General features: G+C 39.2%; 1 protein-coding gene across 3 annotated transcripts in view; it reads right to left on the bottom strand.

Annotated features, from left to right (window-relative positions):
• The window catches only part of Arhgap24 (Rho GTPase activating protein 24), a 338,234-nt gene that overhangs the window by 20,146 nt on the left and 303,988 nt on the right, over positions 1-14,100 (bottom strand). For all 3 annotated transcript variants that reach the window (XM_059274817.1, XM_059274818.1, XM_059274819.1), the window contains one exon: positions 9,192-9,399. In XM_059274817.1, coding sequence (XP_059130800.1) covers positions 9,192-9,399 — 208 coding nt within the window. The remainder of the gene's footprint in view (positions 1-9,191; positions 9,400-14,100) is intronic.

The following is a 14,100-nucleotide window of genomic DNA, read 5'->3' as shown; positions in this document are numbered from 1 at the left end:
TTTAATATGTGCAATCAATTAAATACTAATATTATGTGTTAATTATGTAGCATGACTAGATATATATCTCAGTATTGCCCACAGTGAAGTGAGAAGACTTGTCACAGGAACATCTATGTACAACAGAGATTAAACCCCTCCCCTGACTGACAGCAGTAACACCTCTACACAGGTAACCGTCACTGCAGGGCAGTGAGGAGGTTCTGGGACAACCTGACTCCTGAAGTCCCGGAACAGGACACTGCACAGGCAGACATTCCTCCTGGTTAATCCTTCAGAGCTGAGCTACCTTGGAGCCAAGCTGTTTGGTGAGAGTATCAAACTACCTGCCCATGTGTCATTACACAGGCTTGAGTTCCTCAGTGGTAAAACTCATGCAGGAATTAAGATAATCGGTCATATCCATTCTACCTGCCCATGTGCCATTACACAGGCTTGAGTTCCTCAGTGGTAGAACCCATGCAGAAGTTAAGACAACCAGTCATATCCACTACATCCGTGGATGGCAAGGGAGCAGACAGAGACAGTAAAGACCCTGGTGGAAGAGTCATTAGGGCCGGAGCGGCTATGTAACAGCCTCCTGGACTGATGGGCACATGCCTCTCATTTCCACATGTTGTGTGTGGGCTTCACCCCTCAGTCTGATCTCACTGCATGGGGTACCTAAAGGAGTATTCCCCAAGGCTGTCTGTGACTGAACTAACTATATATTCTCATGGGTCATCTTCCATTCATCCTGGGGTCATTCAGTCACTGGATAGTTCCCGAATGGGTGGCGCACACTGCCTCATGCTGCCTGCTAGAAAGAGCAGAAATCAGTCACATGGGTCCCCTTGTCCTCTGTGGGCTTCCATTCCTAACTGGACAACACCAACACCTTTCCTCACTGTGCCTTCTCATGTTCTGCTTCATAACATTCTCTGTACATTCTAATGGATTTGGCAGGAATGTAATTTTCAGAACACTCTCTAGACTTCCTGGAAATTGCTTGCATTGTGTATATTCTATGTAAAATATGGAACTCTGAGTCATCTAAACAGAGATATAGGATCCTACAGGAATGCCTCCTTGTGCACTAACTCCAGTCTTTCTTTCCTAACACACACGCACGCACACACACACACATTCATATATTCAAATGCCACCATAATTACAAGTGAAATCCTACACAGATAAGACCTTGTAAGGTTTAAGCCTCAAAATTAGACAAGGGAATTTTTGTATCTGGATACTATGTGCAGAACGCAATAGAATCAATCCCTCAATTTAACCCAACACAATGAGTTTCCAGTGCAGCCACACAGGACGGCATTGCAGATATTGCAAACTTATCTGCAAGAAGCACAAGAAAAGGCCCTAAAATTCCCTTGAAATTGAGAAATAATAATGTTGTGTCCATCAGATCCCAGGCAAGGACACAAACGAGACTGAAGACAGCAATGTTAAGCAGTGAGCGGCTCTAAGCTGCTGTGTTGTAGCAGAGTTTTGCTCTGTTACAGCTCATCAAGATGCAGAGAAGCCTGTGTTAGGGAATAGGCTGATCCAAACCACACCAAACATCTATTGTGAAAGTTTATCTTTTTTAATGGAGTTTTTATTACTTGTCAAATGTGGCTCTGTCTTTGGCAGTGGAACCTGAATCCAGCTAAAGTCTCTCACTGCACACCTACACAAGTGTCATCACTGAATTCTACACAGAATTTAAAAGACCCTTTCACCTCTGGGCATAGTCCTGGACTAGATGGAGTCTCAGCTTGTTCTCATTCAATTCTCCTGGTTTAATGGCTGTGAAGCAGAGAATTACATCATGACCTGAGCTACCAAATGCACTATCCTCTCCCCGAAAGCCATCCATGGAATGCTTTGACCCCTAGCATGAAGGTATGTGGGGGTGGGGCTGTGGAAATGTCATTAGGGGTAGGTGAAAAAGTCATGAGGATGTGTCTCTCATCTGCCAAAACAAATGGTCGTGTAAAAAGAGACAGTCAGGAGTGATTCCCCTTCCTCCCTGGTGGATGCACTGAGGAGAGGCTGCACAATGGCAGAGCACGAAGGCTCCACCTGCCGCCCGGGGAGATCGTGACTGGGCACAGGAGATTATTACTGACTTCACTAAAAGTCAGCTATGCTGTACAACAGATCGTGGGCTTCTCCTCCCAGAGCTGTGGAAATAAATTTAATGGTTTAAGCATATTATTGTTCATGCAAAGCTAATTGCTGCATTGTTTTCTTCCTATGTCTAAATTACATATGCATCATAGATTTCTTCCTTGCAGTGCTAACCACATAAAAAATTGATGATCTCATGCACAATTACTCCAGCCTACCACACACACACACACACAGACATACACTCCAACACACACAAACTCATACACACAAGCTCTCTTACACAAATTCACACACACATACACAAACACACCTGCCCATATACAATTAAAAAGAAATCTTTAAAGAAAAAAAATTGTTCAAAGTACTGATATTTGTTATGCCAAGGACAAAAGCAAAAAAAAAAAAAAAAGAAAAAAAGAAACTATATGTAAGACAATATTAAATAATGACAGCTATATGAAACTTCCTGAAGAGAGAGGAATTGAGTTAGTTGTCCCTTTAGGAAGGAACCAGGGTGAGGCAGGAGAAAACAGAAACTGGGCACAGGAGATTATTACTAGCATGATAGGACATTCTGATGTATGGTGAGGTAAATTTATTGAACTCATTTAATTTTTATCTTTAAAATAAGTTTAACTTCATGAAATAGCTTTCCCATCTGCAGTGCCCTCTACTTTGAAGATCACATGCTACAACTCAGATCAATAAGCCAAGAGCTCTCTGTTGCTTTCCAGAGGATTCAGTTTTAAAATTCTCTCTCGGCTCTGTCTTCTAACGTTCAGATTTAAAAAAAAAAAAAAATCTCTGCTCAGGTATAGTCTTGTTATTACTTTTTTGCCAAAACAATTTAAAAAAATAAGAATGAATGGGTAGACGAGAAGGAAGGATGAAGGAATCATGAACAGAGTATGTGGGTGGGCAGCTGGTACCCAGGACAGTAGCTGCTTTGTGGGACCCTTGGACAGAATGTATGATGCCCTCGGCTGCACACGACCTTTGCCCTGTCCTGAGCGGTGTTGTCAGTTTGCAACTGTTTCATTGCTAAGAAGTTAGTGGTAGGCCAGTGACACCCACATTGCCAAACTCTTGACCCCACCTCCCAGCACTCCCCAAATGCCGCCTTACAGCTGCCGCCATCTGGAGGACTTTGCAAACCACAGTAGATTTCTAATTTGATTTCACACTCCCCTTATTTATGTTGCTTTTAAGTGGTAGGGGAGTTTAATACAAAATGTGATGTACTGGTTTGTTATCATTCCTAAGGGACAAGGTTAAAAACAAGAATGCTTGGAAACTATGCTAACTATTTGTTTGTTTGCTGTTTTTAGCTGCTGAGAACAACTCATCAAATACCGATTCGTTCAGGTCAGTGAGAAGATCTTTTCTCACAAAATCCATTCTTTCAAAGAGGCTGTAGGAATACGTCACACCTACAGAAACATAAAGCCACATGCTTTATGTTTACAAAGTGGTGTTCACAATGCTGTGTTGTAGAGCAAAGTTTCAAAAACCATGATTCCAATACTGTGCGTATCTAAATCCTGATGATCCCTATTTATAAGTCAATGTTTACTGAAATTGTATGCTATCTGTACCAAAAGATCACTTGAATTTTGAAATATCCATCTCCCCTTTATTCTTCTATATTCTAAACCTTATATAAAGTGTTATGAGCTAAATATAACTTTAATAATATTTAAATTAAAATTTTATAACATTTCATGGTGTCAAAATTTTAAATATTTTAACTGTGATTAGAAAAACTACTTTAAAAATCAAATGTCAGGACTTAACAGTAGAGTTTTAATGATTAGAGATTATTGGTGAAGAATAACTTTCCAGACCTTCTCTCCAGTTTTTAGTAAATATATCTTGACTGGTCAAAGTGAAAACTAAATCCTATTGACTCTGTTAAAAGCAATCATGATTAAAAGACACAGAGAAAGATGTTTATTCATTTAGTTTTTAATATTAATTTCAATTTAATATCCTACACTAATGGTGAGTCTTGGTAGTCAACTGAATCTGGAAACAACTAAAGCACACGTTGCTCCCTTGTGAGGGATTTTCTCAGTCAGATTGTTTGAAGCAGGAAGAGCCACATCGAAATCTGAGTGAGTTCTGACAGAAAGGGAAACTCTGCTTTTGCCTTCCTGCCTTTTGTCTTGTGGGTACATCCATCTACTTGTTGCTACAGCCTTCTTTCTCTGATCTTAGAAGCAACTTCTTCAGGATTCCAATGTAGACTGAATATAGCATTCTCCAGGAACCCTCTAGACATTCAGTGGGATCGCTGAGACATCCAGCCTCAAGGACTGAACAACGACCATGTTCTCAGTTTCTTCAGTGTGACACAGCCGCTGTTGGACAACCCTGACCTCATTCTGTAAGAAAGTCTAATAAATCCCTTTAATATATATTCATTGTATCAATTCTGTTCCTTTAGAGCACCCTAACTAACACACGATGAATTTCTGCAGCTTTCATTATGTTCTCTTATTTGTTGAATATTATGAGAAAGTTTTTCAAATACAAGCCTGTGTACAGGCATACACCCCCTTCCCTATTATCATTTTCTGGGTGTGTATGTATGGGTTAAACTTGTCTAGATTAATTTCAAATAATACACATTCCCTGACAATTCTCTCCACCTCTTAATGCAATCTATTAAAACTTCTATATGTAAAATACCAAACCTAACCAGTTAACTTAAAGTGTAGATGGGGCAGAACACTCCACTTGGAGTGGTAGAGTGTTGTGTTCTGGAAAATAACCCTCCCATCTGTCTTAGAGTTTCTACTGCTGTGAAGAGATACCATGACCATGGCAACTCTTATAAAGAAAAATATTTAATTGGGGCTGGCTTATAGTTTCAAAGGTTTAGTCCATTATTATCATGATGGGACATGGCGGTGTGTAGGCAGACACAGGAAGTGGACTGAGATACTGGGCGTAGCTTGAGTATATATACGAGACCTCAAAGCCCATCCCCACAGTGACACGCTTCCTCCAACAAGACCACTCCCACTCCATCAAAGCCACACCTCCCAATAGTGCCACTTCTTATGAGCTTATGGTTGCCAGTTGCATTCAAACCCCCACACCATCCTTTTGACACTTGCGGGTTTTTGTCCCCCTGACAAGCAGCTCACAATCATACTTGGCCACAGACATATTGCTCCTGTTACTTCCTGCTCAGCTCACGGATCTAGGAATTCCTCCCCTCCTTCTAAAATCAGTTGCATCCAGAACTTTCCATATATAGGAACCATCATGCTCTCATCACTGTGCAGAAACATCTATATATTTGCTGTGCAATGATCATCTTCCACCACTGTAGATGAGAACTCCAAAAGAGGGTGGACCTTGTCTGCATGTCAACCTAGAACGATGTCTGAGACACAAGGCCCTCCAGAGTTACTTGGTGAATGAATGTTTCACATTGTCTCCCAAGAGGACTGTGGATAATTGATCCCATGTCTACATTTCTATGCCACAGCTTTTATCAAGAGGTAAATTCATTATTTTATATTCCCTTTAATCTGAGTATGGTAGGCCTTATTTACTTTTGCTTAATAATATTCAGTGCATGTTACCCTGTCAGGTTGTAGGCTGAGTCCTTGTGGTTTCCACAAGACCTAAGCTGCCATGAAAAGAATTCCAACACTGGATAAAGGGTGAAACCCCAAGGATACAAGACTTCAGAGAGCAGATCAACCAGCCATCAGGGATTCTGGCCAGACCATTGTAGGCATCTAGTTTTATTTATTAAAGCTCTCATGGATACCACAGCTACACTAAATTGCAACCAATAACCTGGGGAATAGAAGTGGGGTATCTCTGACAAACACTGCCCAAAAGAAAATCTGAAGATGCTGGTGTTTTAACTCCCCAACCCCAAATCCAGCATGGTTTATCATGTAGCAGTAGATACTGTGATCTATCATGTTACCTCGAATTTGATATAGCTTCAGTGAAACTCTGAGACAACAAAGGTGAATCCAAAATGTCATGTGTGGGTGGAAGAGCCCTGGATAAAATTTCTTTTTGTTTCTTTGTTTGTTTTTGAGACAGGGTTTCTCTGTGTAACAGTTCTGGCTGTCTTGGAACTCTTTTCATAGACCAGACTGGCCTTGAACTCACAGAGATCCACCTGCCTCTGCCTCTCAAGTGCGGGGATTAAAGATGTGCACCACCACCACCTAGCTGGATAAAACTTCTAAAGACTTGACATCTCATAGATCCTTTTGACAAAGCAAATCTTGGGTTATATTTTCTCAGTGTGTTTATACATGATATGCTTCATACAATAACACATAAACTTTGTATAAGATCATAGTTTATATAAAGGCTATACAATATTTCATTATATGTCAATAGTTGGTGAGAACTTGGAGACCATGTGTTATAGGGAATATTCATTCTTACAGATGTCCTAGATTATATAAAATATCATTCTAGACTCCCATATTAGCAAAGATTTGCTATGAGAAACAAATAACAAAAGCTCAAGGCATTAGCTATTTTTCCTTTTTTTTTTGCTGCAACAAAATGTCTAATGAATCCAAGGAGAGGAAGGATTTATTTATTTATTTATTTATTTATTTATTTATTTATTTATTTATTTTGGTTCACAGTTCATTATGGACAGGATGGTATGGGCAGGAGCATGGAGAAGAGGGTCACATTCCGTCCACATTCACTGTCAGGAATTGATTTCTCCTTGGTATTTACACTGGGATCCCTGGCTGTGGAATGATGTCAACCACACTTAGGGTAACTCCTCTTCCCATCCCAGTTAACGTGATCTACAAACTCTCTCACCTACGTGTCCAGAGCTTGGTTTCCATGGTGATTCTAAATCACATTAGGGTGACAAATAATATTAGCCATCATATCATGGCAGTATTATTTTCTCAAATATGCTGTAATCTTACCAGCATATATGTGTAAAGCCCATATAAAAACATTTGAAAAAGATGTGAAATTTACTATTGTCTTACGAAATTCATTGCAGAGGAAGTTACTTTTTCCATCATGTACATGTCACAGTCTACTACATCAGATTCCTCTGTAATTCAATGCTAAAAACGTATACTTCCTCCAGCTGAGGTGCAATTTTTATGGCGTAGTTAAAGCTCTCTGTAACTGCTATTCATCTTCAGAGTATAGATGTAGACACAGACTGTCATGGACACAGCATATGGAGAGTCTTGAAATCTGTCCTTGGATGCTAGTTTTGAAATCATTTATTTATCTTCATACTTAATATTTCTCTCTCAAAGGGCAAATGTAAAGTTTTATAAGTTATCTATAAAATCTTTGTAGAAAGGAAAGATTTAAATCAACAGATCTTGATTTGTTTTTCCATTTGTTACTATGTGCTAATTTTGGGAAATGGAGATACATGCCTCCAAACACTCCTGCTTGCCATTATTTGGAGGTCATGGAAACTTTGGATGGTAGGGTCTAGTGGGAAATCTCATCATTGGGAGTTTGCCCTTGAAAGGGACAGAGGACCGGGACTCATTTTTTCTCTCTCTCTATTGTGTCTCAGCCATGAGATGGGCAGCTGTGCTCTGCCCTCCCCATCACCACATGCTTCTTTTCTCAGGCATATGAGGAATCATCCCGTCACACACTGTGTGAGCCAAACCAGGCTTCTTTTGAAGTTTGTTTTCTCAGACATTGTTGTAGCAACAGAAACTTAAGCAAAACGTGTTAACATGAAATCAGCATTTCCCACAAATTTTAAGATCTGCATAATATTTTTGTATCAAATGAACCATTATTTCCTTAATCATCTGTTGGGGAGAATAGATTTATTATTATAAAAATCAATAATAAACAATTTCGTATTTAAGGCTTCCTTCACATACCTATTTCACTTCTAGGAATAAAACTGTGGAAAGGAGAGACTTAAGAACATATCCTGCTTTTGCAGAGCACCAGAGTTTTGTTTCCAGCACCCATGACAGGTGGCTTAAAACTGCATGTAACTCCATCAACAGGGGATCTGACATGCCCTTTGGGACTTCACATGAACCTGAACTCACATGTGTATATTCTCTTACACAGATACACATGTATATACATAATTAAAAATAAATCTTTAAAAAAATAATTATTGTTTAGAGACCTTAGCCTGTTCAATTATCTTAGGATGATCATAACGAAGTGCGCTGTTGTTGACATTAGAGTTTATTCCCCAACGTGCTGCCGGCACTTGATCATCCTTTGGACCTTTGGGGCAGGACAGTAAAGGCTGCTGAACATCACAGTGAGTGGGTCCTGTGTTCTTGGTGTGAACACACTCTCAGTGACGCTTCCTTTACCACAGGCTTTAATATTGTCTTGTCTGTCTCTCCTGTGTCTAGTTGCACTCATGTGAGACTTTGGGGTACTGATAGAAGGTACTAGCGAGGAAACTCTGTCTTCAGATAGGTTGGAATAAAGGGGCATGTTTCTGCTTTCAGAATGTAAAAGTTTCTGCCATATAAAGCGAATGATATTAAGATAAAAGATGATTTTTCTATTAAATTTAAAGTGAAAGAAGGAGATCACTCACAAAATATCAACAGTGAAGTTCTCTTAAGGATATTTAATAGTTTCTTGTCTGGAAGTTTGACTGTTTTTCAAATTCCACAATACTGTACTTCTCCTGGCTTTCTGAATACATTCCAGACCAAGGCAGAGCTATACATTCTTCAGTATAATATTATTATTGAAATTACATTGCCAACATCTTTATATCTACTTCTCACTTTTTAAAATATCCCTTAACGGAAAGAAAAAAAACTTTTTAAAAGACAACAACAGATTTATCTTCCCAATACCAAAGGCTAATATAGTTTGAATTCGAGTACGGAGGTCAGCAGTGAGTAATAATGCTTGAAGATGAGGCAAACTGCCACAATTGTTTCTTTGTTACTTAGTAAAATTAATCCAAAACTGTGCTGTCACATTTATAATCTACTCTCTGCATGTCTACCCCATCAACTGTTAGACACTCAGCCATGGCATCCCTTTGCCCAGTCTCTTGAGGGATGGTCAGTCAAGCCATGACCTGTCCAAAGTACCTGTCAAAGGAGGGCTTCTCTCCACAGTCGAATGCATCCTGAAGCTCCTTGACGAGGTTGGCCTGGCCAGGCAGTCGGAAAAGACCCTCTTCCTTCAGCCCCCGCTGTCGGATGAAGTCCACGCACTGCTCCACCAGCATGGGCGCCAGCCGGTTCCCATATCTCTTTTCATATCGGACAGTGTCTTCCAGTTTCTGTCCAAATATACCTGGAAAAAGAAGAGATCACAGTAAAACTGAGATTCCTGTTTTCTCCTCATTCATTGCTGTCTTCTTTTCAAACTCACTGTAAAGGGGACGGGTTGAAACGGTCATGAGTATCTGATGTTTGCTCTTTCTCATTGGCATACAAACAAATGCACCTCATATACTTGTCCAGTGGATGGGGTTTCCCTCCGCCACCCCTTCCTGGGGTATTTATGTTTAGATAAAAGGTGAACTGGAAGCTCATACAAGTTTCATGGAAGGGGAAGGAAAGTAAATGCCATGTGTTAAGATTGTGTAAGTCCCAAGAAGAGTGGGGGGATATTCAGCAGCCATTAGGTCAAGGATTTAATAGTAACAACAGGTGGCTCTGCTCCCATCTATTATATAATGTATTTATTTACGGACTCATAATGCAGAATCATCACATTCCAAGCAATAAAACATCTTACTTTTTTTTTTTAACATCTTACTATTAAAGAGAGTCTTAGCCTCATGGAAATGGTAGCAACATATAAAACAATTCTACACCTTGTATCATATCTACCACAAATGGAGTTCACACACTGATTTTAGGAAAACAGAATTAGCAAGTGACATTTTCAGGGGCAGTGGACATGGAAGCCCATGATAAGGTGATGCAGCTTCATTTGTTGAGTTTAGAACAAGCAGTTCCTGGATAATGGTGTGGCAAACACTGCTCAATAATTCAGCAACCATTCACACTCCTGTTTTCTCTTGACATTTCTACTTCAGAAGCCAGGAAATAAAATACCTCCCCCACTTCCCTTGCAGCAAGGCAGGCGCATCCTATACCACAGCCTGGGGAGAGTTGAAGAGCTGGAAGAGCTCTTGTGGATATTCGGTTCTCTTTGGGAGAAGAGTTCTAGCTAGATTTGTCCCCTAAGCCCTTCCTTCTCCCGCCTTTTCTGATGAGGTGGAAGGGGGGAAGAACCAGGCACAGCTATCAAAGGGAAGGCAGCAGACACTGGGCAGCAATGATGACTGATATTGACTACAGAGAAGCAGGAATTACAACTCTCATGGAGTCAAGAATTACCAATAATAACTAACGAAGTGGAGAACTACGATCGGACACAGAACTTACTCTTTAGACATTAAAGTCACCACTGGATTTTTAAAAATTAATATTAATCTGATACAGAAATGTAAAAGTATACATATTTGCATGGCACCATGTGATGTTTTAATACACGCACATACTATTTAATGTTTAAATAAAATGTATGCGGTTCTCGCCAATACTTGTTGTTCTTTAATTAAAACATTAAAGCCTTTCTTCTGGGGTCTATCCTTCCTTCTAGTTTTTTTCTTCTTTCCTTCTTTCTACTTATTTATTTGTAGGTTTTTTTTTTTGAGACAGGGTTTCTCTGTGTAACTGTGGCTGACCTGGAACTCATTATGTAGACCAGGTTGGCCTCAGTCTTGGAGGTCTGTCTGCCTCTGCCTCCCGAGTTCTGGGATTAAGGCATGCACCACCACCACCACCCAGCTGATTCTGCAGTTTTTCTAGGTAACTGTCACCTACACTCAACAGCATACCAGACATCTTGCTACTATCTAGCAATAATTCAGTATGTTTCATGGGCTTCTCTATCGCTTGCTCCTTCCAAGTTTTTTCAGCCTCTGGTATCCACCATTCTATTCTTGACTTCTAAGAGATCAACAGTTTCAGATTCTATACATGAATGATATCATATAACATTGGACTTCCTGTGTTGTTTTGTCTCAGTTAACATAATTATTTCCAATTCCATCCATCTTTTTGCAAAGATGGATTTTTACCACATTTTTTGTATTAACTAGTTGATGGACATCGGTGGTTTTACTATGTTATATGGTACTACAATAAACATGGGCATGCTAATTTCTGCTGGATATATATATATATATATATATATATATATATATATATATTTACTAGTTATATATGTATCATATATATATTTATATATATAACTGAAACATTATATGATTTATTTTTAACTTTTTGAGAAACCTCTGGATTATCACAATATCTATAAAAAATTATATCCACACCAACCTGTGCAAGGGCTATACTTTCCCTTCACTTTGGTCAGCATTTTTCTGGATTTTTGATACAACTATTCTTACTGGAGTGAAGTGATTATGGTTTTGCTTTGTATTTTCCTGAAGAATAATGAGATTGAGCCTTTTCACATATATCTATTGACAATTTAGTCATTTTTAGAACTATCTATATATGTATATACCACATTAAAAAAATCTAGCTGAGCTTGGTGATGCATGCCTTTAATCCCAGCACTCAGGAGGCAGAACCAGGTGGATCTCTTTGAGTTGGAGGGCAGTCTGGTCTACAGTGTGAGATCCAGCACAGGCACCAAAACTACACAGAGAAACCCTGTCTCAAAACAAACAAACAAACAAACAAAATCTAGTTATTTGTTTTACAATGCAGTTTTCTGAGTGTGTGTATTCCTCTTTCAAATGTATAGCTTGCAAACATTTTCTCCCATTCTGCATTCTTGTCTTCTCACTCTGTTGTTTCTTTTCTACATAAAATCTTTATAGTTTGATGCAACTGTACTTTTCTGTCTTTTGGTTCTCTGTGCTTTAAACATCTTAGACAGAAAAAAATATTTCCATACCAATGTCCCTAAGTGTTTCCCTGCATTTTCTTCTTATAGTCTCACTATTTGGAGTACTAACTACATTTAAGTCTTCAATTCAATCTGTGACCATCTCTGTAGCTGGTGAAGTGTAAGGATCTAGTTTCATTCTTTTGCATACTTGAATGTCCAATTTTGCCAGCCAATACCTTCTCTTTTTATTATTTTGGGCTTATTCTGAAGGTGGGTAGTGTAAACCTTTTGCTTTCTTTAAGGTACAAGATTTTGTTATTGTTTGTGGTGGTTCGGTATAAACGTTAGAATTGGCTTCTTTTCAGTTCTGTGAGGAAACTGAATGGGTTGCATTAAACTGTGGATCACTTAGGTAGCATGGTCATTTTCATATTAATTCTTCTGATCCATGAACAGGTGCTATCATTGTTTCATAGTTTCCATTGTGGAGATCCTTTACCTCTTTGGTTACATTTATTGCTAACTACTTTACCTCTTCATGTCATTATTCTATTATTGCTGTCAATGGAATACTGTTTCCATCTTGAAGGCTGCTATCGTTCCAGGCTTTGTAAGAGCAAGCTCTGACCACTAGGCTACAATTGCTGGGCATAGGCTGAATGAGTAACAGAGAAGCTGAAGGTGAAATCCTGAACCTAATGACAGCAGCACCTTCCTCCAGGTAGTTTTCAAATATGAGAAAAACAACTCTCCATTTGTTTAAAGGGCCAATAAACCATTAGCCCCCCATTTTCTATAAGTTACAACAAAGCAAACTTTTAACCCATTGGTGTGATCCCTTTGGAGATATTCTAATGCTTTAAAACAAGATTTGCAGACTACTCATGAGTAGAGAATATGGTCTCTTTTTCTGTGGGTTTCTTTGAAAAACAAATGTTAAGTTTGATGCTTTGATGTTATCCTGTCAAAATTCAGAAAATAGTCTTTCAAGGTACCACTAGGTCATTTAAATACATGTCAATATTGAAGAGTAAACTTTGTGTCTGAGGTTTTACTCTAGATATTAGATACATGGATACATCTTGATAAATGAACAACAGAAGCTTTCTCTCCAAATCCAGGAGAAACCCCAGGAAAGCTGTTCCCACTCAACTCCTATGTACATGACAAATGTGAACAACACTCTTGGGATGGAGTTTTATTCAACAATAGAGTAAAATTATGTCTTCAAGTTCTTAGATTTAGGAGATGCTGAAGGGAGAGCTGGTCTACCTTGGATGTGTGTTACTTTGAGTTCTTTGAGCTTGCAGGCTTGTTTTATGTTAAAATAAGAATCTCCTTAGAAAGCATAGCAAGACATTTATGTTTATTACATATCATATACTAAGTCCTTGGCATATCTTCTTTGTTTCCATAAGATATGTAGAACAACTATTATATTCCCTATTCATGTGTGGGGAAATGGGCTCAGAGAAATTAAGTAACTTGTTCAGGTCAGAGCTCCAGTGACAGAAAGGAAGTGACCCCCTGTCCAGATCATTCTCTGTGAAATCTTTGCTCATCTCCAAGTGTCAGTCATCCTCCCCTTTAGTCACACTTGTCATGAGTCTTCATTTTCTGATCATTTAAAGTATCAGAATGCAAGCAAAGCAGTGCACTTTCTGTGCCGGGCACTTTACTCGGCGTTTGTCTACGTTCTCTCATTTCATCTCACCGTACCCAGGAGGCAGGCACCACCTCCGCTGCTGCGCTCCGGATGACTTACTGAAGAACTTGTCAAAAGGTGACCAAACTAGTCAACAGTGAGGTCTGTTTGTTCACAGCTGAGGGACCTCAGAGTCACATGGGCTCCGTTTCTTATACAATGCTACTCCGTGTGGTAATTGCCAAATAGAGTGTGGGAAAGAAGTCCTCCATTTCCTATTCCCTGACCTCAGTCCATCTTACCACACTAGGGGGAAGGGGTTCAGAACACTGAGAATAAATAAGTCCGGTGAGATAATAGAACAAAAAGAAAAAAAATAAAGACCTTGGACATTTCAGTGAGGATTTCCATCTCTGTTGCAAGAAACATATACACTTGCACAATAAGCTGTGTAAAGACATAAAGCATGTAGACAC

Source organism: Peromyscus eremicus, chromosome 10 (genome assembly GCF_949786415.1).
Source record: "Peromyscus eremicus chromosome 10, PerEre_H2_v1, whole genome shotgun sequence".
In the NCBI taxonomy this organism is placed as follows: domain Eukaryota; kingdom Metazoa; phylum Chordata; class Mammalia; order Rodentia; family Cricetidae; genus Peromyscus; species Peromyscus eremicus.
The sequence above is the reverse complement of the archived record's forward strand: the minus strand, read 5'-3'. Positions and strand labels throughout refer to the sequence as shown.